The sequence below is a fragment of the Astatotilapia calliptera genome, unplaced genomic scaffold (genome assembly GCF_900246225.1).
Source record: "Astatotilapia calliptera unplaced genomic scaffold, fAstCal1.2 U_scaffold_2, whole genome shotgun sequence".
Lineage (NCBI taxonomy): Eukaryota > Metazoa > Chordata > Actinopteri > Cichliformes > Cichlidae > Astatotilapia > Astatotilapia calliptera.
The window spans coordinates 1070818-1097333 of NW_020535729.1; the positions used below are offsets into that span (position 1 = coordinate 1070818).

Sequence of the window (26516 nt, forward strand, 5' to 3'; positions counted from 1 at the left end):
GCACTCACACACGCACACACACACACGCACACACGCACGCACACACACACACACACACACACACACGCACTCACACACACACAGACGCACTCACACACACACACACGCGCACACACAAACACACACACACACAAACACACGCACTCACACACACACACGCACACACACACACACACACACACGCACACACACACACGCACACACACACACACACACACACGCACCCATGCAGACATACAAACCTCTGACTTTGAGCTGCACTGTTTTGTATCTCCTGGTGAAGAAGATGAAGATGTCTCCACGACTCCAGACTCCACATCTGTATTCTCCACTGTCTCTCTCTGTGGGGTGTTTCAGGGTCAGACTGAGGTCTCCAGTTTTCAGCAGGTCTTCATTCATCTTCGTTCGGTCTCTGTAAAACTGGTGCTGTTCTTCAGGCTGGTCAGAGCCGTTCTTATACAGGTGAAGCTTGTTGTATGAACCCACCTCCCACCACTTCACTTTAATATCTTCAGGCAGGTTTTCTGTGGTTTTGAAGGGCAGCTGGACAGACTCCGCCCCCTCATCTACCTCCACCTGACAGACTGAGAAAACAACAAACACAACATGAGCTGTACAAAGTGTGATTGGTGTTCAGAGCAGCATCATGTGACTCTTGTTCTGCACTAAATGAAGTGATGGAGTGGCGCCTCCTTCAGGCAGAGAAACAGCTCATGGAGAGAAATAATTATTAGAGCAAAAACAAGAGTGGAGCTGCAAATAAGGCCGAGAGGAACGCTGCAGAAAACTGTTCATGTGTGAATTCATCACTTCATAGATTTCTTTGAGCACTAAAATCAGAGCTGCTTCTATTTCTAATATGACAGCTGTACATTAGAGCTGCAACACTTTAAATGTGAGCCATAAAAACATGATACTCTACAAGTGCATTCAGCTCTGACACTGTCACATCATACTCCCTAAATACAGACAGCATATAGACTGCCCCACCAGGGACAACATCATACTGGATCACTGCTACACCACTCTAAAAGATGCCTATCGCTCTGTGCCCCGGGCAGCTTTGGGACATTCTGATCTCTGCATGGTCCCTCTTATTCCAGTTTATAGGCAAAAACTCAAATGTGCCAAGCCTGTAGTCAAAACTGTGAAGAAGTGGACTAACGCAGCAAAGCAGGAACTGCAGGACTGTTTTGACTGCACTGATTGGACTGTTTTTGAAGCTGCATCTGAGAACCTAGATGAGCTCACGGACACTGTGACATCATACATCAGTTTCTGTGAAGACGTGTGTGTGCCAACAAAGACCTTTTGCACATACAACAATAATAAACCATGGTTCACTCCTAAACTCCAACATCTTCGTAAGGCCAAGGAGGACGCCTACAGAGGTGGTGAAAGGGCCCTGTACAAGCAAGCCAGGAACACACTGACCAAGGAGATCAAAGCAGCTAAAAGGATCTACTCCCAGAAGCTGGAAGAACGGCTCTCAGCCAACGACCCTGCGTCAGTGTGGAGGGGCCTGCAGGAAATCACCAGCTACAGACGCCCCCCACCCACTATTGAAGCAAACAAAGACCTGGCCAACGAGTTAAACACTTTCTATTGCAGGTTTGAGACGGACAGACTCCCACGCCCCACCCTCCCCAGGGACATTGCTTCAGACACTGACTCCCAACACACCTTCCACCTCTCCCCCCTTCACCCTGCCCCTCCCCAATCAAGACTCAACGACCACCCCCACCCTCTCCAATCCAGACTCAACGACCACCCCCACCCTCCCCAATCCAGACTCAACGACCTCCACCACACCTCTCACCCCCCTTTCCTCCTCCCTGAAACTCAGAATACACACTGAGGATGTGAGCCGACTATTCCAGAAACAGAAGCCCAGGAAAGCCCCCGGACCAGACGGCGTCTCACCCTCCTGCCTCAAAACCTGTGCTGAACAGCTGGCTCCCATCTTTACTCGCATCTTCAACAGATCCCTGGAGCTGTGTGAAGTTCCCTCCTGCTTCAAACGCTCCACCATCATCCCTGTCCCCAAGAAACCCACCATCACAGGACTGAATGACTACAGACCTGTCGCCTTGACGTCTGTGGTCATGAAATCCTTCGAACGACCGGTGTTAGCCCATCTGAAAGACATTACAGGCCACCAGCTGGACCCTCTGCAGTTTGCCTACCGGGCAAACAGGTCGGTGGATGATGCAGTGAACATGGGGCTGCATTACATCCTGCAACACCTTGACTGCCCGGGAACTTGTGGCAGGGTCCTGTTTGTGGACTTTAGTTCGGCTTTTAACACCATTGTGCCTGAACTTCTTTCCTCCAAACTCTCCCAGCTCAGCGTGTCACCAGCTACCTGTCAGTGGATCACCAGCTTCCTGACAGACAGAAAGCAACAAGTGAGGCTGGGGGAGATCACCTCTGAAACCCGGTCCCTCAGTATTGGTGCCCCTCAAGGATGTGTCCTCTCACCACTACTGTTCTCCCTCTACACTAACGACTGCACCTCCAAGAACTCGGCTGTCAAACTCCTAAAGTTTGCAGATGACACCACTGTCATTGGCCTCATTCAAGATGGTGATGAGTCTGCATACCAGCAGGAAGTTGAGTGGCTGGTACTCTGGTGCAGTCAGCACAATCTGGAGCTGAACACTCTTAAGACTGTAGAGATGACAGTGGACTTCAGGAGACATCCCTCAACTCTGCTCCCCCTCACCATATCAGACAGCCCTGTGTCAACTGTGAAGACCTTCAAGTTCCTGGGTACAACCATCTCCCAGGACCAGAAGTGGGAGACCAACATCAACTCCATCCTCAAAAAGACCCAGCAGAGGATGTACTTCCTGAGACAACTGGGGAAGTACAGTCTTCCACAGGAGCTGCTGATCCAGTTCTACACTGCGGTCATTGAGTCTGTCCTGTGCTCCTCCATCACAGTCTGGTATGGAGCAGCCACTAAACAGGACAGGAGCAGACTGCAGCGGACTGTACGGGCAGCAGAAAGGATCATCAGCACCCCCCTGCCCTCCATCCAGGATCTGTACCTTTCAAGAACCAGGAAACGGGCAGGGAAAATCATCACAGGCCCCTCACACCCTGCACACAGACTTTTTGATCTGCTGCCCTCTGGCAGACGGTACAGAAGCCCGCAGACCAGGACCACCCGACACAGGAACAGTTTCTTTCCCCTCGCCATCTCCCTTCTAAACAGTTGACCTGTCACACTGCTCCCACTGCCAGACTGCAGCTGCACCTTATGTGCATTCTGTAGTATTCATTCCACCTCATTCATTTCTGTATTTTATGTATATAAGTTTAGATTAGTTATTTATAGTTGGTTTACACAGCTTTGTGTATGTATGTGTAATGTGTTTATATAGACGTGTGTGTGTGTGTGTGTGTGTGTGTGTGTGTGTGTGTGTGTGTGTGTGTGTGTGAGAGAGAGATTTACATTGCTGTGCTTGAGAGCCACCATCTACCGGAACCAAATTCCCTGTATGTGTCTGCACATATACTTGGCCAATAAACACGATTCTGATTCTGTTTCTGATTCTGATCATGAAGGATCAGAAATCACTTTGTTACACAAATCAAAGTCAAATCAGTTCTATTGATGGAATATTGTGTGATCAATAGACTGATCAGTTTCTAATCTGTCATCGATCAGCTGGAAATCCAGCATGTCAAACAGACAGGCAGCAGATTAGGACCAAACACAAACACAGTGAGACTTTTTCTTCACAGCAGTTGCAGGTAAACTGCAGCAACAATGCGACTCAGACAGTTTCTCTGTAACTGCAGGGCTTCCTGCGCTGCTGTTAGTCAGACACGGATCAACAGGTTGTGGATAGAAAGCAGATTCCTTCAGCAGAGGATCCATATCACACGTGAAGCATGTCGTCGGGAAACAATCAGTGAAAATGGGACACTTTGAGCCTCAAACTCTGAACATGACCTGCTGCAGACCAGCTGATGTGTTCAGTTACCATGGTGAGGAATTTCACAATTAAAGGAGGCGTGCGCTCTGTCTTTTCCCGGCCCGACGCTCTGGGACGTTTTAGACAAGTTTCCTGGCAGAATACGATCCCGTCCGGAGGCCGACACCATCCTTATCCACATGGGCACCAACCGGACTCCAAACAGCGCTCCCACTTCCTCAAACTGGACTTTGTGTGTCTTTGTGAGGCTGTGAAACAAGCCCACCGTAGTGTTTGTATCTGCGGCCCCACTCCCACCTGTGGCCGTGGGGCGTTTGGGCGGCTGCTCGGCCTCCACACCTGGCTCTCCTCTGTGTGTGACTCCCACAGCCTGGGCTTTAGAGACAACTTCAATGTTTTCTGGGACAGGAGGCATCTTTCTGCAGCAGATGGGCTCCACTTCAACCAATCAGGAGCCAGATCCTCTCTGCTAACATATCACATGGAGTCCAGCAGGAAACAGTCCATCAAGTACCTGTCCACACCTGCCCACACCTGCTGACCGCTCCGTCACTGACTGACGTCCCCCAGGTCCTAGTCCCTATCACCTCAGTTCCACTCTAAACACTAATACATGTTCAGCTGGACTCGGAGCCTCTGGAGACATTTTGGATGTTCCAGTCATAATAACTAACAGGACAGTTTGTGCAAGGTGGAGGAAATCTGCTGCATCATCCCATTGATGAAGCATTCAGCTCCACCCTACAGTTTCTCTGCTGCCTCCACCCACCTTGGTTCACTTTGCTCTTCTTAATGTTGGAGCTCTGAATAGTCAGGCTTTTATTCTGAAGGATTCTACAACTTCCCATCAGCTTGATTTGATGTTTTGAACAGAAACAGGATGAAATCTGGAGAGGACTGTCTAGTCTGTGAACTCTGACCCCACATATGATTGTTTCAGTCAGCCCAGAGGAAGTGGCTGGGTGGGTGGAGCTTTGGCTTCAATTGCTCCCCTATTAAGGTGGATGAAGGGTGTAGTTTGGAGGTGCTGCTTGTTAAAGTGTGAAACAGCTCCTATCTGTGCAGGTATCTCCGCCCTCCTAAGACTCCATCAGAGTTGGAGCTGAACTCTCAGATGTTTCCTGCTCCATGGTTCTTATGTGTGATCACATGATCTGAGCTGCTGATTTTAAGATCCATGTTGATGATCTTACTGACTCATTTGAGTTCCTCAGTACAGTAAATTCATTGGTTTCAAACAGCGTGTTGTTGGCCTACATATAACTGTGGGCTTCAGTATGAACTCCAGGCTTTGAGCTGATGTGTTTCTCTCTGATCATTGATGGATTCTGTTTGAGATCATTTTTCCAAGTGATCAGGCAGAAGCAGCTGTGTCAGTACGCTGACGCTCTTTTCATGAGGAAGCAGGAGAAACATGTTCATCAGTGTTTCTACCACCACTGGTGTTCCTCCTCCCTCACACACACAAACACTCTGAATGATCTGAACCTCCTTTGTACATCCACTTTAGATTCAACTGCACCTTTAAGATCAGGACTAAACGTGGTGCTCGCTCGCTGCCCTGGATCCACAAAGACATTCACAGTCTGAAAAGACAATGCCGGAGGGCAGAAAGGAGACGGAAGAAGGTGAATCTTCAGCTGCGTCATCAAGAGATGAAAGCATGAACGACTGATTTCAATGAACAGGTGAAGGAGGCGAGGGCCGGCTATTTCTCTCCGTTAATTCATTCTAATAAGTACAGCCCAGAGCTCTTTGGAGCTCTTTGGAGCTCAGTGGAGCGTCTGAAATCCTGCAAGTTTTCATCAGATTACGGCATCGAGTGAGGAATGTCTCCACTTTCTAAACTTTCTGAAGGATCAAATGAATGAGAGGAAATCCAAAACAGCAGCTCCTGATTCTTTTCTTGATGTCCCCAACCCCAGCCACCATATCTGATCTTCTTTTGTGCCAGTCTCTGTGGAGGAGCTTTGAAGGACTGTGGCACAACTGAAACGCTCATCAAGCTGTGTAGATATGATTCCTCCAAAGTTCCTGAGTGAAGTTTGGGATGTCCCTGCCCCTCGGCTGCTTCCAATAATGAACACTCGTCTGTCCTCTGGCTGTGTCCCAGAATACTTAAAGACAGCCTGTGTGCAAGCACTCATCAAAGATCCAGCCTCCATCCTTCTGACTACAACAATCACAGCTCAAAGTTTCCTTTTAGAGCAGAACTTCTGGAGAACACTGTCTGTCTGAAGCTTCTTGAAGCGTCACGTCCATGCTAGAACTCCACTTTGACTCTGACTGTGGATCCTGCTAAAGCTTCTCCAAATAGTGGAGAAATGAAGACAAGATCAGCAGAGCCAGCTCAACAATGTCTGCAGGTGCTAACAGGTCAATCTTTGAGACGCTGAATGTTCCCAGTTTGCTGCTGTGAAACTAGAAGTGATGACTATTATTGTAACAGCACTGCAGCTGGAACTGCTGACGGGGCTGGAGATGAACTGGATTCTGATTTCAGGGACAGTTTTGGCTTTCAGTCGTCATCAAAACACTTTGTTTCATTCATGTTGCTCTGAAGCTTTCCTTTCTTCTCATTGACGTGTTCTGAACCAATCACAGCCCTTTCCTTTACAGCGCTCTGCTTTCACCCCTCCCTGAAAGCCCAAATTCACTCTGTTTAGTTCAGCTGGAGCCGAGATGACACAGAGAGCCTTTGGTCCATGAGATCTATCTAGGAGACATCAGTAACATCAGCTTTGTGTCAGCCGTCCTGTAGAACGCTTCCATACAGCTGCTTCTGTCTCTGAGTATCTCTCAGCTTCAGCTGGGACTCCACCCAGGTGTTGGTTGGTTGTTGGCACAGAGCTGCTGCAGTGACTCACAGCTGCTTTCATCCAGTTTAGATTCAATGGTGACTTTAAGCGTGTTTCATGTATGAAAGCCAATAAAGACAGAATGAGTGGTCAGAGGTGTCATAATGATATTCATGGTCAGATTTACTAACAGTTACAAAGCTGCTGTCTGAATTTACTAAAGAGCTGCAGGTCAGTCTGGGACTGAAACACGAGGAGCAAACTGGTGCCATGCTGCAGTCACAAACATGAGCTGATGGCTGATCTACCAGCAACGTGCTGCTTTCTATACAAACATGCAGCCAATCATGACTCTGTCAAAGCAGCCAATCAGAGGAAAGCAGCAGATGAGGGCGTGTGAGGCAGAGAGTGATTCAATTAAATTCAATTTTATTTATATAGCGCCAAATCACAACAAAAGTCGCCTCAAGGCGCTTCATAGATACAGAGAAAAACCCAACAATCATATGACCCCCTATGAGCAAGCACTTTGGCGACAGTGGGAAGGAAAAACTCCCTTTTAACAGGAAGAAACCTCCGGCAGAACCAGGCTCAGGGAGGGGCGGGGCCATCTGCTGCGACCGGTTGGGGTGAGAGAAGGAAGACAGGATAAAGACATGCTGTGGAAGAGAGACAGAGGTTAATAACAGATATGATTCAATGCAGAGAGGTCTATTAATACATAGTGAGTGAGAAAGGTGACTGGAAAGGAAAAACTCAATGCATCATGGGAATCCTCCGGCAGCCGGCAGAGTCGTAGGAAATGACGTAGGGAGAAGTTGGGGGTATCGCGATGCTACTCGAGAAGGGGAGATTTTTTCAGTGAGTTCTGTTTACCTCGTAAGCTGTTCCTGGTTGCCATCCTTCACGGTGATGCTCCGAGTGTTAAGTTCATGACTGAAAGTAAGTTTCCTTAAATATGTTTATTTTCCGATTCTGATGTTGGCCGCGGCTTTAGTTACATTCTACCGCATTGTAGCACCGCATTTTTTCATCTCGTAACTCGAAGCATGTGCCGCCGGCCGCCGCCATTATGTAGTAATTTTATTCGGCCACACGATCCTTTGTTTACAGTTAGAGTGGATGTTTCGGCTATGTATGACATTCTCACTGTGTTTAATTGTGACCTGTGGTGGGGCGTGGTCTGCGGTGCCGTGCGGACGCACCTGCACGGCATCCGCAATCACACCCGCCGTGTTAAAACACGGGGACTCAGGGGTTGGTGGTTGTGTGGTGTGACGTGAATAAAATAAAGTTGGCGAAGCTGATCCGGAGGTCGGCCACGTGGCAGGTGGACGCGGCGCAGTCGGTACGGTCGTGCGCCCCGGCTCGCAGGCGGCTGGGCAGATGTCCGGCAGGCACCGGCCTCTGGTGGAGGTGAGGCCACTCTGCTCACCCCGCTAACCTCGGGTTTCGGTGGCGCGGACTCCCTTAGCACGGGCACCACCGACTTATCCCGCGGCTTCTCCGCCACTCCCGGTGGGAGCAGCTCCACACGCTGCACCTCCGCCGCTGCCTCTCCCGGCTGGAGCGGGTCCTCGGGCGCCGCCATCGCCGCTGCCTCTCCAGGCTGGAGCAGCTCCTCGGGCGCCGCCATCGCCGCTGCCTCTCCCGGCTGGAGCGGCTCCGCCGCCTTCTTCCAGGGCACAGGAACGGGCACCGGGCCCTGCAGAGCCCCAGCGGCTCCCACGCGAGGTGTGGGGACAGGCGCTGTGGCAGGCTGCGTACTAGCTGGTCGCAACCTGGGGGCCGGCACAGGCGCCTGCACGGACTGGATGTCCTCCACTCCAGCGCCATTGGGGAGCGCCGGTGGGGGTGGCGGTGGTGTCGGGCAGGACCGGATCAGCGCCGCCAGATTCTCCATCCTCTGCAGGTGGCGTTCAGTCTGGTCCTGCAGCTCTTCATGCCTGCGGCGCCACACCACCGCCTGCTCCTGCTGCGTGGCCGCCAGCTCGGCCACCATTCTCGCCAGCTCCCCCCTCTACTGGCCCACTCCTGGCTCTGCCGTGCCTCCCGTCCTGGGTTTCGGCACCACTGTAAACATACACGGCAGACCCAGTGGCATTTTGATGCTTTTTATTGAATCTTTGATGGTTGCTGTCAGATACTCAGATACAATACACAGAGCTGCAGCTCTCCCGCTGCCCGCTCAACACTATCACAACAACCCAACCACAGGACCCAGTACAATATTTAATTCGGCGGGGCGTGGCCTGCGGTGCCGTGCAGAGGAGGCGGACGCACCTGCACGGCACCGCAGGCCACGCCCCGCCACATGACCTTTCTGTGTTTGGAGCAAGAGATGAAAGATTGGCATAGTTCAAATTATATATGTTCTGTTATGTGTATATTCAGATGGATGTGTTGGTTTATTTCATTTAATCCTTTATGTTTATCTTAGTGAAGCTGTTGCTGTATATATTTATATACTGATGGCAACTTGTTTGTTACTACAGACTGCTGGCAACACTGAGCATCTAGGTGGCAATAAAACAGCTGGTGGTGACAATCCGGCAAAGTGGAAGCCTGTTGTCCTCCTTCCTGTATCCTGACCGATACACCTTCTTGTTAGCTGCTGAACCTTAAAGAACTAGCCCTCACCAAGTGCTCCTCAACACTGTGGGACGTGTGAGGCTGACATTAATATGTCTTAAAGTGGGAGATGAAGAAATGACTCCAGGGCCCAAATCATGGAGACAAACATCAATCCACACTTCACTTTGTTTCCTGTCTCTAAAGTGGGAATATTTCAGTGTGATGAACAAACGGCCTCCAACAAATGAAGCTGATTTCCTTTTCCTGTCTTTTCTCCAGCGGCCTCAGCTTCTTCCTCTTTCCCCTGTCTTCTTCTGCAGACGCTCCTCTGTAGCTTCAAGCTGTTTCTCTTTACAAGGAGAGCTACAAACCTTTGCATCCAGCCACAAACACCCCATGGGCTCCTCTGGATCATCACACTCAGCATTTTCACAATAAAAGCCTCGTATTTATGGCTGCTCCACCCTGACATGTGACAACATCCAAATGACTGGATCAAAGTGTTTGAATGATCTCAGCAGCTTTAAAACTATTGATATTTATACATTTACACTGATTTGGACTAAACTAACAAAACTATTGATTTGATCCAAACTCACATCATGCCAGAGGCTTTTATTTTGAAGTTAGGATCATTTTAATGCTCTTCTTAGTTCATTTAAACACACAGTTGCTCCGCCTGACATTTTTGGCTTTTAGATCAAAACATCAAAGAATTTATTTTATTTGAATGAACTGAAAATAGATTCAAACTAAAAGCTTCTAGAGAATAAACTCCTGCATGACCTCTGACCTTTGCCCTGTATCTACAGCACTGACCTCTGACTATCAGCTTCACTTGTTTCTTCAGCAGGATGTTTCCCTCCCTGCTGTAGACGGTGCAGGTGTAGGTCCAGTTGTCCCAGTCTGTGGGGTGTTTCAGGGTCAGACTGAGGTCTCCAGTTTTCAGCAGGTCTTCATTCATCTTCGTTCGGTCTCTGTAACGCTCGTCCTGTTCTTCAGGCTGGTCAGAGCCGTTCTCATACACGTGGACCTTCCCATATATATTCTTCCACTCCACTTTAGCGTCTTCAGGCAGGTGAAGTGTGGTGTTGAAGGGCAGCTGGACAGACTCCACCCCTGAATCCACCTCCACCTGGGGGACTGAGAGGACAACAAAGCACAACATGAGCTTGGATGGAGACATTTGTGTTGACTCTAAGAGGCTGAATGCTGCTGCTTCACTGGGAGCTCAGTGTTAGATAGAAAGTGGTCAGTGTGAAGAGGAGACGCAGCAGAAAGATGAAGACTGACAGGAAGAAAGCAGTGAACAGACTGTTGGAGCTGCTGTTAGTGGGACAGGACTTTATTCAGTCTCTGAGGACCAGATTTGACTTGATGAAGCAGAGAAACACAGTCTGAGTGTTTCTGTCACACTCACTTCATCACACAGCTCAGTTTGACAACATGTGGAAGAATTTGATAGAAGCTTCCTTTAGTAAAAGCACCAAGAAAACACCATGAAAACACCTCACTACACACAAAACTGCAGTACTGGCAAATTGTACATAAAGTATGAAAAGTCAAAGTACTTATTGTGCAGAAAAATGTTCCCATCAGTGTCTGTGGATCAATATTACTGCTGCACATGTTTAAGGCTGAGCTCATTTCAAATCCTTTCTATTGTGTTGAATCTGCAGTAATGCATCATATTCTATAAAATCATATGTTTGTAGTGGCTGTCCTGTGAGGACCACGTCTCTCTAAACAAACAGCTGTTAATGAGCTCACAAACACAGGCCTACAGCTGGATTTGAAAAAGTCCATTCAATAGAAAATCAATCTGTCTTCCTGTCTCTGTAATAATGTGAATTATTGTTTGCAAGATGGTTTGTTCCACAATGGATTGTGTTGCTGCACGGACTCTTTAGAGTGACACACGAGTAAGGATTGTTAGGTTGGCTGTGTCCCAAATCAGGGTCTGCATGCTTGAAGTACGCATTTTAAGCGCGATTACGTCACCGCCACGCGACGACGGCTGTCCCAATTCAAAGTGTACTTCAAATGCGTACTCCAAATGCGCCGTCGATTTCCCCAAATATCAAGCGTGGTCCGGTGCACGCTTCGTGGTCCCATATATCCTACAATTCATAGCGCGGCAGTAGGTGTGGAGAATTTTGCCGCAAAATACGGCAGAAAGGAGCGGCCGAAGAGTGAACTGTCAATAGTAAGTACTCATGATGTCACTTATTTATGTGCGAATGTTTAATAATGAAAAAAATTAAAACATTGCTGTTGGCCACATGTCGGCAAAGTTATATGACATTAGTGATGTTTGTACTTTCAGCCTCTACATATATATATATATATATATATATATATATATATATATATATATATATATATATATATATATATATATATATACACACATATATATATATATATCATAATAATCTGACAATACTATAACATTGGCCATATTATATTTACATTACCACAGTGAGATGACTTTAGTCTCATGAACAACAAGAGCTAATTGTTATTTACTAACTACTCTTGAACTGACTGTTCAGTACAGAAATGAAGCCCAACAATCATGTTTTACAGTCCTCTGGTCTCAGCCTCAGATACTCAACTAATCAAAGTGATGTCATGACAAAAATGCATGACCAACAAAACATTTTTTCTCCTTCATTTATGTCATACTATCTCGCGTTTCTCGCGGTTAGTATCATGGTTGCTAGGCAACCTGAACAGCACAACGAAGGCCAGACCGTCCCATTTCACAAGCCTCTCACTTCTGCACTTCTCGTACTTATAGTACGCACCGTACGTAGTACGCGTAGTGCGCGTACATCAAGCGTGCAGACCCTGAATTGGGACACAGCCGTTGTATGTTGCTGTTGCACATGGCACAGGACCAATCTGAGTCGCATGACTTCTTAATAAAACTTACTACCCCGTTTTGGTAGGAAATAGATATTCTGGAGTCTGTCGTGAATGAGACCAGAATATAACATGGTGGCAGCGGAGCGGATAGCGGAGCAGGTAGCGGAGTAAGCTGCACGGCCGGAGTGGAACCCCGGGAGACGCCTGTTGGAGCGGTGAGCAACTAGCGGCTAATCGAGTTAGCACCGCCGCGAGGCATTGAGGGCCTTAAAGCGCCGCCGACGCTGGTATTGGACTCCAGTAACCTGTCACGGACATGGAAGACCTGGAGGGACGAGTTTATGCTCTATGTGGAGCTGACCATGGATTCAGACGGCGAACAGAAAAAAGTAAGCCTGTTCAGTTATCTCGTTGGTGAGAGCGGCAGGGAGCTGCTAGACACGCTAATGGGTGACACGGCGAGAGATCGGTGGACAGTTAAGGACATTATTGAGAAGTTTGATAATCATTGCAATCCTGTAGTTAATGAAACTGTGGAGCGTTATCGGTTCTTCACGAGAAACCAAGGCGCCAGTGAGACAATCGACAGCTATGTGACGGAGGTAAAGCTGCTGACAAAAACGTGCAATTTTGGAGTAATAAGGGACTCACTGATTCGTGACAGGATTGTATGTGGACTTAACAACCCGAGTTTGAGGGAGAGACTGCTGCGTGAGAAAAACATGACACTGGATGCATGCATACAGCACTGCAGAGTTGCGGAGCTGTCACGGGAAAACAGCAAAAACCATTTCGGGAGCTGCAGTGGAGGAGGTGCATGCTGTGCGTGGAGCTGCGCGCCAGAAACGGATCGGCGACGCAGTGGACTGTAAGTTTTGTGGCAGAACACATGAAAAAAAGAAAGAAAAATGTCCAGCATACAGGAAGAAATGTAAAAAGTGTGGCAGAGAAAACCACTTTGCAGTTAAATGCATGGCACATTCAGAGCAGAAGAGAAGGACGAATGTACACAACATGACAGCATGTGAGAGTGATGAGTATGAGGACGTTCTCTGTGTTACAGAGGCAGACACACATGATTCAACTACAAAGAACACTGACAAAGTGAGAGGCACTCAACTCTTTGCAGGCATGCTGATGGGCAAAGAGATTGTAAATTTTCAGATTGACTGTGGTGCCAGTTGTAATGTAATGCCAATCTACATGCTAAGCCCGAACACACAGTTGGAGGACACACAGACAGTGTTGATGATGTACAACAAAAGTAAGATAAAGCCGTTTGGAAAATGCAAAGTTAAGCTACGTAACCCGAGAAATCAGAAACTGTATCGGTTGGAGTTTCAAGTGGTTGACAAAGACTGTAAAGTACCACTGCTGGGCAAGAGAGCCAGCGAAGCGATGAAACTCATAAAAGTGCACAATGAAAAAATCTTGAAACTGGACAGCATCATTACTTCAGAGCACCCAACAGCCAATGAGTGGAACATGGATCAGATTAAGAAAAGAAAGTGTACTTTATTGGTCCCCGTGGGGAAAATCCCTCTCTGCATTTAACCCATTCACTCAGTGAAGCAGTGGGCAGCCATTGGGCGCCCGGGGAGCAGTGTGTAGGGACGGTACCTTGCTCAGGGGTACCTCAGGGTAGCTGTTCAGGGGAATCGAACCCCCGACCTTCCGATCATGGGGCCACCACTCTACCTAAAGCAGAGTATGCCGATGTCTTCACAGGAGATGGCTGTTTGGAGGGAGAGTTAAGGCTCCAGGTGGATGAAACTGTGAAACCAGTGCAGTTACCAAAACGGCGTGTCCCTATTGCAATGATAAAGCCGTTAAAAAAGGAGCTTCAAGATCTTCAGCACAGAGGGATCATTACACCAGTAGAATGCAGCACAGACTGGATCAGTGGGATGGTTGTGGTCCAACAGCAGAGTGGGGATTTAAGGGTGTGTATAGATCCAAAACCCTTAAACAAAGCCCTACAACGGAGCCACTTCCCATTGCCCACCATTGAGGACATTTTGCCAGATCTGTCAAAGGCTAAAGTGTTCTCTGTCTGCGACGTGAAGAGTGGATTCTGGCACGTGAAACTGGAGGAGGAGTCGAGCTACCTGACAACATTTTCGACTCCGTTTGGACGCTACAGATGGCTGAGGATCCCAATGGGGATAAGTCCAGCTCCGGAAGTGTTCCAGAGGAAGCTCACACAAGCTTTGGATGGTCTGGCAGGGATCTACATCATTGCAGATGATGTGCTGATCACGGGTCAGGGGGACACAGATGCTGGAGCAGTACGTGACCATGACAAGAAGCTGAGACAGTTTTTGACTCGTTGCAGGCAGAAAAACATTAAGTTAAACGCAGACAAGTTTAAACTTAAACAGAAGGAAACTACGTACATTGGACATCAGCTGACATGCAACAGTCTGAAAATAGACCCAGAGAAGGTTAGCTCTATAGAACAAATGCCCAGACCTACAGACGTGAAGGCAGTACAGAGACTGTTAGGTATGGTGAACTACTTAGCAAAGTTTTGCCCACATCTGTCTGACCACTGCGACATATTGAGACAACTGACACACAAAGACAGTGAGTGGAACTGGACGACTCGACATGAAGACGCATTTCAGAGACTGAAAGAGGCTATAGCATAGGCTCCAGTCCTGAAATACTACTGCCCAGAGGAAGAGCTGACAGTACAATGTGACGCTTCTGACAAAGGGTTAGGTGCAGCACTCATGCAGACGGGTAAGCCTGTGGCTTTTGCGAGTAGAGCACTTACACGTACAGAGCAAAGTTATGCCCAGATCGAAAAGGAGCTTTTGGCTGTAGTTTTCAGCATGGAGAAGTTTCATCAGTACACATATGGTCGTAAAGTGGTGGTACACAGTGATCACAAACTCTTAGAGACCATTGTAAGAAAACCGCTGTTGAGTGCACCCAAACGGTTGCAAAGGATGCTTATGCGCATTCACAAATATGACATAGATGTGGTGTATGTGCCAGGCAAAGACATGTTATTAGCAGACACGTTGAGTAGGGGATATCTTCCAGAGTGCTCACCACAGGGCTCCATAGAGGAGGAAATAGAGAGCATTAACATGGTCACTCATGCACCCATCTCACCTGACAGACTAAACAGCATAAGGACTGCTACACAAGAGGACAAAGCACTACAGATCCTCATAGATACAATTCACAGAGGTTGGCCGACTGGCAAAAGAGACACTGACGGTGACATCAGACCATACTTCTCATTCCAGGATGAACTGAGTAGTCAGGATGGACTTGTGTTTAGAGGTGAACGTCTTGTTGTCCCGACTACCATGAGACAGGAGATCATAGCTAGACTACACTCGACACACCTAGGTGTAGAAGGTTGTCTAAGGAGAGCCAGAGAGTGTGTGTATTGGTTAGGCGTGAATGAACAAATTAAGACTTATGTGACTAAGTGTGACATCTGCAGGTCAGTTGACTACAGACAGCAGAAAGAGACCTTGGTCCCACCTGAGATCCCGACTAGACCATGGGCTAAGGTGGGCTCGGACCTGTTTATTCTTGACAACAAGGACTACCTTATCACAGTGGACTACTATTCAAACTTCTGGGAAATTGACTATCTCCCGGACACTAAGTCCACCACAGTGATTAGAAAGTTGAAGGCTCACTTTGCCAGACAGGGCATCCCGGACATTGTTGTTTCAGATAATGGACCACAGTATACGTCCGGTGAGTTTCTGAGATTTAGTCGACTGTGGGATTTCCAGCACAAAACATCTTCACCAGGTTACCCTCAGAGTAATGGGAAGGCTGAATCAGCAGTGAAGACAGCAAAGAGGCTGCTGCTAAAGGCAAAAATGGCGGGGCAGGACCCGTATCTTGCGATTCTGGACCATCGCAACACACCATCACAAGGCCTGGAGACCAGCCCAGCTCAGAGGCTGGTCAGCAGAAGGACACAGGCGCTTTTGCCAACCAGGACGAGCCTGCTAAGGCCAAAAGTCATTCCAGCCCTGCGGGAGTTGGAGATGAAACAGAAGCGCCAAAAATTGTGCTATGACCGATCAGCACGAGACATGGACTCTTTGAAGCTAGGGGACAGTGTCAGAGTTCAGCCTTTTGACTGCCATTCCACTTGGAGCAGGGGAGTGGTGATTGGGACTGTTGACCCGAGGTCCTATGAGGTTCAGTTGGACTCTGGAAGTGTCCTGAGGAGGAATCGGAGGCACCTGAGACATGCAGGCGTGATGGATCAAGAAAATGCCATGACAGACAGACACTGGGGCACTGAGCAGGTCAGTGACAGCTCCTTCAGAAACTCGTGGGCACAGATCAAGACTGACGAGGTATCAGGGGGTGTCAGGACAAGGTCAGGCTGCAAAGTAGTTCCACCACTTCGGTACAAGGACTATGTTACATAATGAGGACTTCACAGCCTTTATTGTTTGAGGGGACGAGTTGTGTATTCTGTGGAAATTGATGTTCCCTACAGCTTGCAGAAATGTACATGTTTGAATAGTGGAATGCTTTTGTATTCTTTGAGTGTTTCATATTGTTTTCTCCCTCAGTAAGAAGAAGGACAAATCAAAACAAAAAAGGACTTCTGTTTTTTCCAAAAACAGAAAAAGAGAAGGGATGTAATAATGTGAATTATTGTTTGCAAGATGGTTTGTTCCACAATGGATTGTGTTGCTGCACGGACGTTTTAGAGTGACACACGAGTAAGGATTGTTAGGCTGTATGTTGCTGTTGCACATGGCACAGGACCAATCTGAGTCGCATGACTTGTTAATAAAACTTACTACCCCGTTGGGTAGGAAATAGATATTCTGGAGTCTGTCGTGAATGAGACCAGAATAAAACAGTCTCTCTCTATACTATCCAATAAAGACCAAACATCTTTAAACTGACAACAGTTGCCTGTTTAAGCTGCCGTCAAAGAGTTTTCACATTTTGGACACAAATATGAGCCTTTAAACTTTTTTCAGAATGTGGGCTACACATGCTTAGATCTGTTAGATTCTCCACATTAAACTTAATAACTTACACAGCTCAAATAGCATATGTGCTAACACTTTTAGCAGTCATATATGCTAACCCTACTTTTAAACTCACTGACTCATATTGAAACACTTCAAATTAATCACACACGAGTATTTCCCTCCTGGAAATCTTTAAATATTATTTACTTGTCACTAAACTTGCTAACATTAGGGAACAGAGCACGAGATAGTCTGAAGCTCTGTGAAGCTCTTGTTTGTTAACGGTATATGCTGCTTTCAAGTGCAGAGCAACAAACTATTTGAACTGATCCAACTTTATTAACAGAGACAAAGCTTTGTGCATCAGTTGCTGTTTGCTGCTATAGATATAATCCAGCCGATGTGGAGATTTTCACACTTCTGCTAGAAATCATCTTCTAGTTATTGTGACTCAGATATGACTGATTATAGATGAGGACCAAAGAAGGTTTTTACTGAGATTTGAACTGACTTAGCTTAGCCTGTGTTTTAGCCACATGCTAAACAAACACATGTTCAGAAACTAGAAGATGTTACCTTTCAGATGAAGTCTCACACATGAACTTTGCTCCTACAGTTCATCTGATGAAGCTTTTACATTTGGGTGGAAATCAAATAAAAACCAAAACAGCCACAAACATCAGACAAGCTAACACTGTAACATTATTGGATGGAGCTACTGAGACTGAACTAGGATATGTCCTTCAACGCACATATTAAACAAATATGTAAGACTGCTTTCTTCCATTTGTGCAGCATCTCTAAAATTAGAAATATCCTGTCTCAGAGTGACGCTGAAAAACTAGTTCATGCATTTATTACTGCCAGGCTGGACGACTGTAATTCATTATTACAGTCTGCAGACTGAGAGACAGCTTCTTTCACCAGGCCATCAGACTGCTGAACACTTCATAGACACCTCAGCTTCACTACTGGAACTTCAACATTATGCACTTCGTACTGTACAGTAATGCCACTGTTTTGCACATGTCTCAACTCTGTATATTTTTATATATTTTATTTTATTGTTTACTCTATTTAATTTGTAAAATATGTATATACACACACACACACACACACACACAGAAAACATATTTAGTATACACATCCAGAAATGCATATACTATATGCATATATATATATTGTACATATATTTATTAGTTTCAGATTTAGCCATTCTTATATTTTGCTTGTTTTACGTTATTGGATTTTGCACAACTCTGTTGCTTGTGAAGCTCGCACACAAGAATTTCACTCACATGTACTGTACCAATGTACCTGCACATGTGATGTGACAATAAAAGTGATTTGATTTGATATTATCAGGATGTCCAAAAAACTCGCTGACAAGCCTTCAGCTAATCCAAAATGCTGCAGCAAGAGTCCTGACAAGGACTAGAAAGAGAGAGCATATTTCTCCTGTTTTGGCTTCCTTTCATTGGCTTCCTGTTAAATCCAGAATTGAATTCAAAATCCTACTCCTCACATACAAGGTCTTAAATAATCAGGCTCCATCTTATCTTAATGACCTTGTAGTACCATATCACCCTATTAGAGCACTTCGCTCTCGCTCTGCAGGCCTACTTGTTGTTCCTAGAGTATTTAAAAGTAGAATGGGAGGGAGAGCCTTCAGTTTTCAGGCCCCTCTTCTGTGGAACCAGCTTCCAGTTTGGATTCGGGAGACAGACACTATCTCTACTTTTAAGATTAGGCTTAAAACTTTCCTTTTTGCTAAAGCATATAGTTAGGGCTGGACCAGGTGACCCTGAATCCTCCCTTAGTTATGCTGCAATAGACATAGGCTGCTGGGGAATTCCCATTATGCATTGAGTTTTTCCTTTCCAGTCACCTTTCTCACTCACTATGTGTTAATAGACCTCTCTGCATTGAATCATATCTGTTATTAACCTCTGTCTCTCTTCCACAGCATGTCTTTATCCTATCTTCCTTCTCTCACCCCAACCGGTCGCAGCAGATGGCCCCGCCCCTCCCTGAGCCTGGTTCTGCCGGAGGTTTCTTCCAGTTAAAAGGGAGTTTTTCCTTCCCACTGTCGCCAAAGTGCTTGCTCATAGGGGGTCATACGATTGTTGGGTTTTTCTCTGTATCTATGAAGCGCCTTGAGGCGACTTTTGTTGTGATTTGGCGCTATATAAATAAAATTGAATTGAATTGAATTGAATCTCCTCCTTGAATCGCTACCTAATCGTGGTGGAGGGGTTTGTGTGTCCCAGGGATCCCAGGGGCTATGTTGTCTGGGGGCTTTTGCCCCCTGGTAGGGTCTCCCATGGCAAATTGGTCCTGGGTGAGGGACCAGACAAAGAGCGATTCAGAAGACCCTTATGAAAAGAATATCGAGGGAACAGTTTACCCTGCCCGGGATAGGGTTACCGGGGCCCCGCCCTGGAGCCAGGCCCGGGGAGGGTGCCCGAGGAGGGTGCCCGAGGGCGAGCGTCTGGTGGCCGGGCCTTAGTCCATGGGGCCCGGCCGGGCACAGCCCGAAGAGGAGACATGGGCCCATCCTCCCGCAGGCCCACCACCCGCAGGAGGCGCCATAGGGGTCGGGTACATTGTGTGCCGGGTGGCGGCCAGGAGCGGAGGCCCTGGCGGACTGACCCCCGGCTGCCAAGACTGGCAATAGGGACATGGAATGTCACCTCTCTGGTGGGGAAGGAGCCTGAGTTAGTGCGTGAGGTTGAGAGGTACCGGCTAGATATAGTCGGGCTCACCTCTACGCATGGCTTGGGCTCTGGAACCAGTCTCCTGGAGAGGGGCTGGACTCTGTCTCAGTCTGGAGTTGCCCCTGGTGAGAGGCGGCGGGGGGGGGGGGGGGGGGGGTGCTGGAAGGTGCTCCACCTGGAGACTCTGTTGTCCTGCTGGGAGACTTCAATGTTCACGTGGGTAACGACAGCAGGACCTGGAGGGGCGTGATTGTGAGGAACGGCCTCCCTGATCTGAACCCGAGCGGTGCTTTGTTATTGGACTCCTGTGCTAATCACAGTTTGGCCATAACGAACACCCTGTTCGAACATAAGAGTGTCCATAAGTGCACGTGGCACCAGGACGCTCTAGGCCGTAGGTTGATGATTGATTTTGTAATCGTATCACCAGACCTGCGACCATATGTTCTGGACACTCGGGTAAAGAGAGGGGCTGAGCTGTCAACTGATCACCACCTGGTGGTGAGTTGGATCAGGTGGCGGGGGAGGACGCTGGACAGACCTGGTGCACCTAAACGCGTAGTGAGGGTGTGCTGGGAACGTCTAGCAGAGGCCCCAGTCCACGAGATCTTCAACGCACACCTCCGGCAGAGCTTCAACAGCATTCCGAGGGAGACTGGGGACATTGAGTCCGAATGGACCATGTTCAGCGTCTCCATTGCCGAAGCTGCTGCATTGAGCTGCGGCCGCAAGGTGGTTGGTGCCTGCCGTGGTGGTAATCCCCTAACCAAATGGTGGACACCAGAGGTGAAGGGAGCCACCAGGCTGAAGAAGGAGTCCTATCGGGCTTGGCTAGCCTGTGGGACTCCGGAGGCAGCCGACAGGTATCGACAGGCCAAGCGGAATGTGGCTCGGGCAGTGGCTGAAGCAAAAACTCGGGTGTGGGAGGAGTTCGGAGAGGCCATGGAAAAAGACTTCCGGACTGCCTCGAAGAGATTCTGGCAAACCGTCAGGCGTCTCAGGAGGGGAAAGCGGTGCTCTACCTGCACTGTGTATAGTGCTGGCGGAGCGCTGCTGACGTCGACTGAGAAAATTGTCAGGCGGTGGAAGGAATACTTCGAGGACCTCTTTAATCCCACTGACACGTCTTCCGAGGAGGAAGCAGAGTCTGGGGATGAGGGGAATGACCCGCCAATTTCCGGGGGCGAGGTCACTGAGGCAGTTAAACAACTCCTTGGTGGCAGAGCCCCTGGTGTTGATGAGGTCCGCCCCGAGTTCCTGAAGGCTCTGGACGTTGTAGGGCTGTCCTGGTTGACACGCCTCTGCAATGTTGCGTGGAGATCAGGGGCAGTACCTGTGGACTGGCAGACCGGGGTGATTGTCCCCATCTTTAAGAAGGGGGACCCGAGGGTGTGTTCCAACTACAGAGGGATCACACTCCTCAGCCTCCCTGGGAAAGTCTATGCCAGGGTGCTGGAAAGGAGAGTTCGTCCGCTAGTCGAACCTCGGATACAGGAGGAACAATGCGGTTTTCGTCCTGGTCGCGGAACACTGGACCAGCTCTTTATCCTCTCGAGGATACTTGAGGGTGCATGGGAGTTTGCCCAACCAGTCTACATGTGTTTTGTGGACTTGGAGAAGGCATTCGACCGTGTCCCTCGGGGTGTCCTGTGGGAGGTGTTGCGGGAGTATGGGGTGTCTGGCCCATTGTTACGGGCCATTCGATCCCTATACAACTGTTGTAAGAGCTTGGTTCGCATTGCCGGCAATAAGTCGGACTCGTTCCTGGTGGGTGATGGGCTCCGCCAGGGCTGCCCTTTGTCTCCGGTTCTGTTCATAATTTTTATGGACAGGATTTCTAGGCGCAGCCAAGTGGCTGATGTCATGGTCCTGGGTCCCCTGACCCAGCGTTTTTAGTTCCTTGTGATGTTTGTAATATTGTACTTGTGTGAGTTATTCTATGGTTTCTAGTTTCGATCCCTTGCCCTTCATGTTTCTCTGTGTCCCCTCTGTTCTGTGTAGTCTGTGTCTGCATGTTTGAGTTCCCCTCTGTGTCTCTCGGTTCTTAGAGTCCTCTGCCTTATGGTTTATGTCTCTGTGTTTCTTAGTTGCTGTCTCCACTGTGTCAAGTTTGCGTCTCTGTATGATACTTCCTGTTATACTTTGATGGTCCGTGTCTTATGTGAATGTGTCCTGCTTTGCTTGTCTCGTCAGTCCTGATTTCTCCCAGCTGTGCCTTCCTTCTGTGTCTCATTCCCCTCGTTACTTCCCAGTGTATTTAAACCCTGTGCTTCTCTGAGTCAGTGTCGCGTCGTCCCTCATGCTGTGTGGATCTCCTTGTGTCTCTCTGTGAGTGCTTAGTTTGTTGTTCCCAGTTTAGTTTGTCTGTTTTTCCCTGCCAGCAAATAAAGCTGTGTTTTGAGTTCACCTCCCCGAGTCTGTGAGTCCTGCAATTTGGGTCCAACTCCTGCCTGCCGCACAGCGATTCATGACAGCTGAGGGCTTTCGCTTTGGTGGCCTCAGAATCTCATCTCTGATTTTTGCGGATGATGTGGTTCTGTTGGCTTCATAGGGTGAGGGCCTCCAGCTCGCACTGGAGCGGTTCGCAGCCGAGTGTGAAGCAGCGGGAATGAGTATCAGCACCTCCAAATCTGAGGCCATGGTTCTCAGCCGGAAAAGGGTGGAGTGCCCACTCCGGGTCGGGGATGAGTTCCTGCCCCAAGTGGAGGAGTTCAAGTATCTCGGGGTCTTGTTCGCGAGTGATAGGAGAAGGGAGCCGGAGATCGACAGACGGATTGGGGCTGCAGCTGCAGTAATGCGGATGTTGCACCGGTCCGTCGTGGTGAAGAGGGAGCTGAGTGTAAAAGCGAAGCTCTCAATTTACCGGTCAATCTACGTTCCTACCCTCACCTATGGCCACGAGCTGTGGGTAGTGACCGAAAGAACGAGATCGCGGCTACAAGCGGCAGAAATGAGCTTCCTGCGAAGGGTGGCTGGCCTCTCCCTTAGAGATAGGGTGAGAAGTTGCTGCTGCTCCACATCGAAAGGAGCCAGCTGAGGTGGTTCGGGCATCTGACAAGGATGCCCCCTGGGCACCTCCTGGGTGAGGTGTTCCAGGCATGTCCCACCGGGAGGAGGCCCCGGGGCAGACCCAGGACACGCTGGAGAGATTATATCTCTCGGCTGGCCTGGGAACGCCTTGGTGTTCCCCTGGATAAGCTGGAGGAGGTGGCTGGGGAGAGGGAGGTCTGGGCCTCTTTGCTTAGGCTGCTGCCCCCGCAACCCGGCCTCGGATAAAGCGGATGAAGATGGATGGATGGATGGATGAATTGAATTGAATTGAACCACCATCATGAGTCTGACCTCTGACCTTTGACCTGTATCTACAGCACTGACCTCTGACAGTGAGAAGCACTTCTTTCTTCATCAGAATGTTTCCCTTCCTGTTGTAGATGGTGCAGATGTAGGTGGAGTGGTCTCCATCTGTGGGGTGTTTCAGGGTCAGACTGAGGTCTCCAGGTTCCAGTAAGTTTCTTTTCATCTTTGTTCGGTTCTTGTATTCATCGTCCTGTTCTTCAGGCAGGTCAGAGCCGTTCTCATACACGTGGACCTTCCTGTCATCTCTGTCCTTCCACTCCACTTTAGCGTCTTTAGGCAGGCGAAGTGTGGTTTTGCAGGGCAGCACGACAGACTCCATCCCTGAGTCTACCACCACCTGGTAAACTGAGAGGACAACAAAGCACAACATGATGACATCAGCAGCAGCTGTGATGGTCACATGACCTCCCTGTCCCCTCATTGTCTTCTAGTCTCAGTCAGATTGTGTCTCAGTTTGTTCCTGATGTGTTCCTGACTCGTTCTTTGGTAACTAGTCTGCAGCATCCTGTAAAGTGCTCCAGACATGTTGGATGAAGAGCAGAAGAACAGACTGAGCCTCCACAGTCGGCCATGTCTCACACACATCAGCACAAAAACCATGAAGATCTCATGTGTCTGCTCTGAACATCTGAAGCTCTCCACCACATGACTGAGCACAACTCAAGGAGGAACATTTACTGAAGCTGCTGCAACATTTACTGTCAGCACATGTTTCCATGTCAGCCTGCTGTTTACCACCACAGAAGAAGAACAGCTTGTACATGTCACTGATCCGCACCACGCATGTGCGAAAGGTGTCTACTTCCACTCGAAGCATTTCACGATAGTTACGGGTCAGAGTATCTGTTAAGATGTTATCAATATTAAGTATCTTTCAATATTAAGTATGTTATCAATATTAAGTATCTCTTAAAATGTCTGCAATAATGATCTGTTTCTACAGCACTGACCTCTGACATGGTGCAGCACTACTTTCTGTCTCAGGATGTCTTTGTCCCTGTAGATGGTGCAGATGTATCCTCCACTGTCTCTCTCTGTGGGGTATTCCAGGGTCAGGCTGAGGTCTCCAGTTCTCAGCAGGTCTTCGTTCATCTTCGTGCGACCACAGTAAAGGTTGTCCTGTTTTGTAAGATGGTCACTTCTGTTTACATACACATGGACCATCATGAGTTCACGGTCAGAGCGAGTCCACTCCACTGCTGCATTCTCAGGCAGGTCAGGTGTTGTTTTGCAGGGCAGGAGAACAGACTCTGACCTTTCCTCCACCTTCACCTCCACCTGCTGGTCTGAGACAACAATGAACCACAATATCAGTTGTAGAGATTTCTATGGGCAATGCATGGTCGATTTTCCCACAGACAACCACACTGGCCTCCATGTGGAACAGAGGCCAACAGTGAGTATTGGTTCCCACCTCTAGCCTACACAGGCCCCAAGGGTAAAACTTTTCTGTGAGCGTCAGTAGTCATGGTAACTGAACTGCATATGTACATTTTTTTCTTTTTGGGTCTGTCCTGCACACAGTAATACAATATAATAATTATAAAATAATATAGTTTGACTCTCTCTTTTTGGGAATGACAATTCAATTGGAAGAAATTCCTGCAAAAACATTTTATTCGTAATTTTGCATTGCATTTGTTCACAATTTGGTACTTTGCACATTACCAGCTGGTGAGGTCATGGCTACACTGTCCCCATGGACACCAGAAAACATTAATTCGAGTTTGTCATATTTTACAGTGAAGGCTCCCACAATCATATAACCTCCTATGAGGAGGTTATCATGGGTTGTAGACTGTCTCAAACCATCACTCATAAGGCTACTCTGTTCATACAAACCACCAAAACACTAATAACACATTTACACGGCTGCTGTAAACCCTTCCTGTCTGAAATGCGCAGTTTCCAAACTCTGAAACTTTTCCATATTTTTGGAGTTTCTTACCAAGGAGTAGGAACGGCAGCAACTTTTTCATCATTCTTCAAAGCAGAACAGCCAGCACAGAGTCCTGATCACTCCACTCATAACTGAGTGAATCCACATCTTAACACTCAGCCATTCCTGCCTCACTGCTAACGAACAGAGAGTATTTCCTGCCCAATCTCTGATCCAGTAAACCGGTTCAACATGCTCCGAGTCTTAGTCTGAACTTGAAGTTGATAAACTCTCTGGGGCGTGGGTGGTGCATGAGTCACCGTGGAAAGAGCAGAGCCTCCATTTGGTTTCAGTTTGGATCATGTTTATCCTTTCATTTAATTAAAGAACCACATAAGTTTGACATGATGTCACATATTTGAACTTCCAGGATCAATAACACATAAGAAAGGTTATCAGAGAACCATCAGCGGCTGATACGCAACATTAAGGTGGATGTGAAAAAAATACCGCTGGTCTCCAGGTGTGGCTGGTTGTGGGAGAAGTGCTCAGGGACCCTCCCCAAAGTGCAACACCACAAAAACATGTTGCTGCTTCACTCACATACAGTGGCGTTTCTCCCAGATCACGTTATACTGCACGGCCATCTAGTCCTATCGATCATTCTGACGTGATGAATAAAAATGTGAATTTTTTTAATTAGGAGAATTATTAAATAATTTCTTCTTACCGTGAAAATATAAAAGTTCCTCAGTACCTGCTTTTTTCCTCAACATTTTTACTAATATATAAATTTACAGTGATGAACTCGACACACTTTGAGGAAGTAATTTAAAGTAGACGTCCATTAAAAACACAGTCACCAAACTTTATTGTGTTTTGTTGGTGTTGCACTTTGTAGATGGCCTTAATAATGAAGATGAGTGTGGACTTTTATTGGTGCTTATACCACGATGGTGTCAGGGCCACAGCACTCGCATGTATGGAAGGGATAGACACCTGTAATTCATATCTCAGAGCAAAACAATCAAATATTATCACATCTCTGTATTTAATATTCTACCCAAAAATACCAAAAAAATAAAAATTGATAATACAAGTTTATTTTCATCACATAAACATGTAAATAATCTCCACAGTACTGTAGATGACAGACTGATGAAGGAGTCCTCAGAAGGATTGAGTTTAACAGCCATTTGCCTTCATGACACATTGCTCAGAGATTTTGGTCCATGTTGAAAATGTATTTTTCTGTAAACCACAGAGAGGGTTTGGAAACAGCAGGTCAGCATTTTCTGAAATAGCAGCCTGGCTTATTTAAACAGCCACACTTGTTGGGGTTGAAAATGATTAAATAAAGCCGTTTTATTATTTTTATATACACAATGCCGTGC

At 47.7% G+C, this 26516-nt stretch overlaps 2 protein-coding genes across 2 annotated transcripts in view; both read right to left on the reverse strand.

Annotated features, from left to right (window-relative positions):
* Positions 1 to 10509, reverse strand: part of LOC113017740 (uncharacterized) — an 11548-nt gene extending 1039 nt beyond the window's left edge. The window contains exons 1-3 of the mRNA XM_026160849.1: positions 10139 to 10509; positions 450 to 584; positions 243 to 341 (exon numbers count right to left, since the gene is read on the reverse strand). Of these exons, the coding sequence (XP_026016634.1) occupies positions 243 to 341; positions 450 to 584; positions 10139 to 10505 (601 nt within the window). The 5' untranslated portion in view covers positions 10506 to 10509. The remainder of the gene's footprint in view (positions 1 to 242; positions 342 to 449; positions 585 to 10138) is intronic.
* A 7188-nt stretch (positions 10510 to 17697) lies between these two features.
* Positions 17698 to 25244, reverse strand: LOC113017741 (uncharacterized). Its single transcript, XM_026160850.1, has 4 exons — positions 25192 to 25244; positions 24194 to 24529; positions 23262 to 23588; positions 17698 to 17708 (listed from the first exon to the last, which is right to left on the reverse strand). The coding sequence occupies exons 1-4, from the start codon at positions 25223 to 25225 to the stop codon at positions 17698 to 17700; spliced, it is 708 nt and encodes a 235-aa protein (XP_026016635.1). The 5' UTR covers positions 25226 to 25244.
* Positions 25245 to 26516: the final 1272 nt, after the last annotated feature.

What these genes read in the sequence shown, in the direction of transcription:
- LOC113017741 (XM_026160850.1), bottom strand. Translation starts at nt 25,225, where the DNA reads ATGATGAAAAAGTTGCTGCCGTTCCTACTCCTTG. An exon ending in GCTGCCGTTCCTACTCCTTG is followed by an intron (nt 24,530 to 25,191) that starts GTAAGAAACTCC and finishes TTGTTGTCTCAG; the next exon opens with ACCAGCAGGTGGAGGTGAAG. An exon ending in AGTGCTGCACCATGTCAGAG is followed by an intron (nt 23,589 to 24,193) that starts GTCAGTGCTGTA and finishes TTGTCCTCTCAG; the next exon opens with TTTACCAGGTGGTGGTAGAC.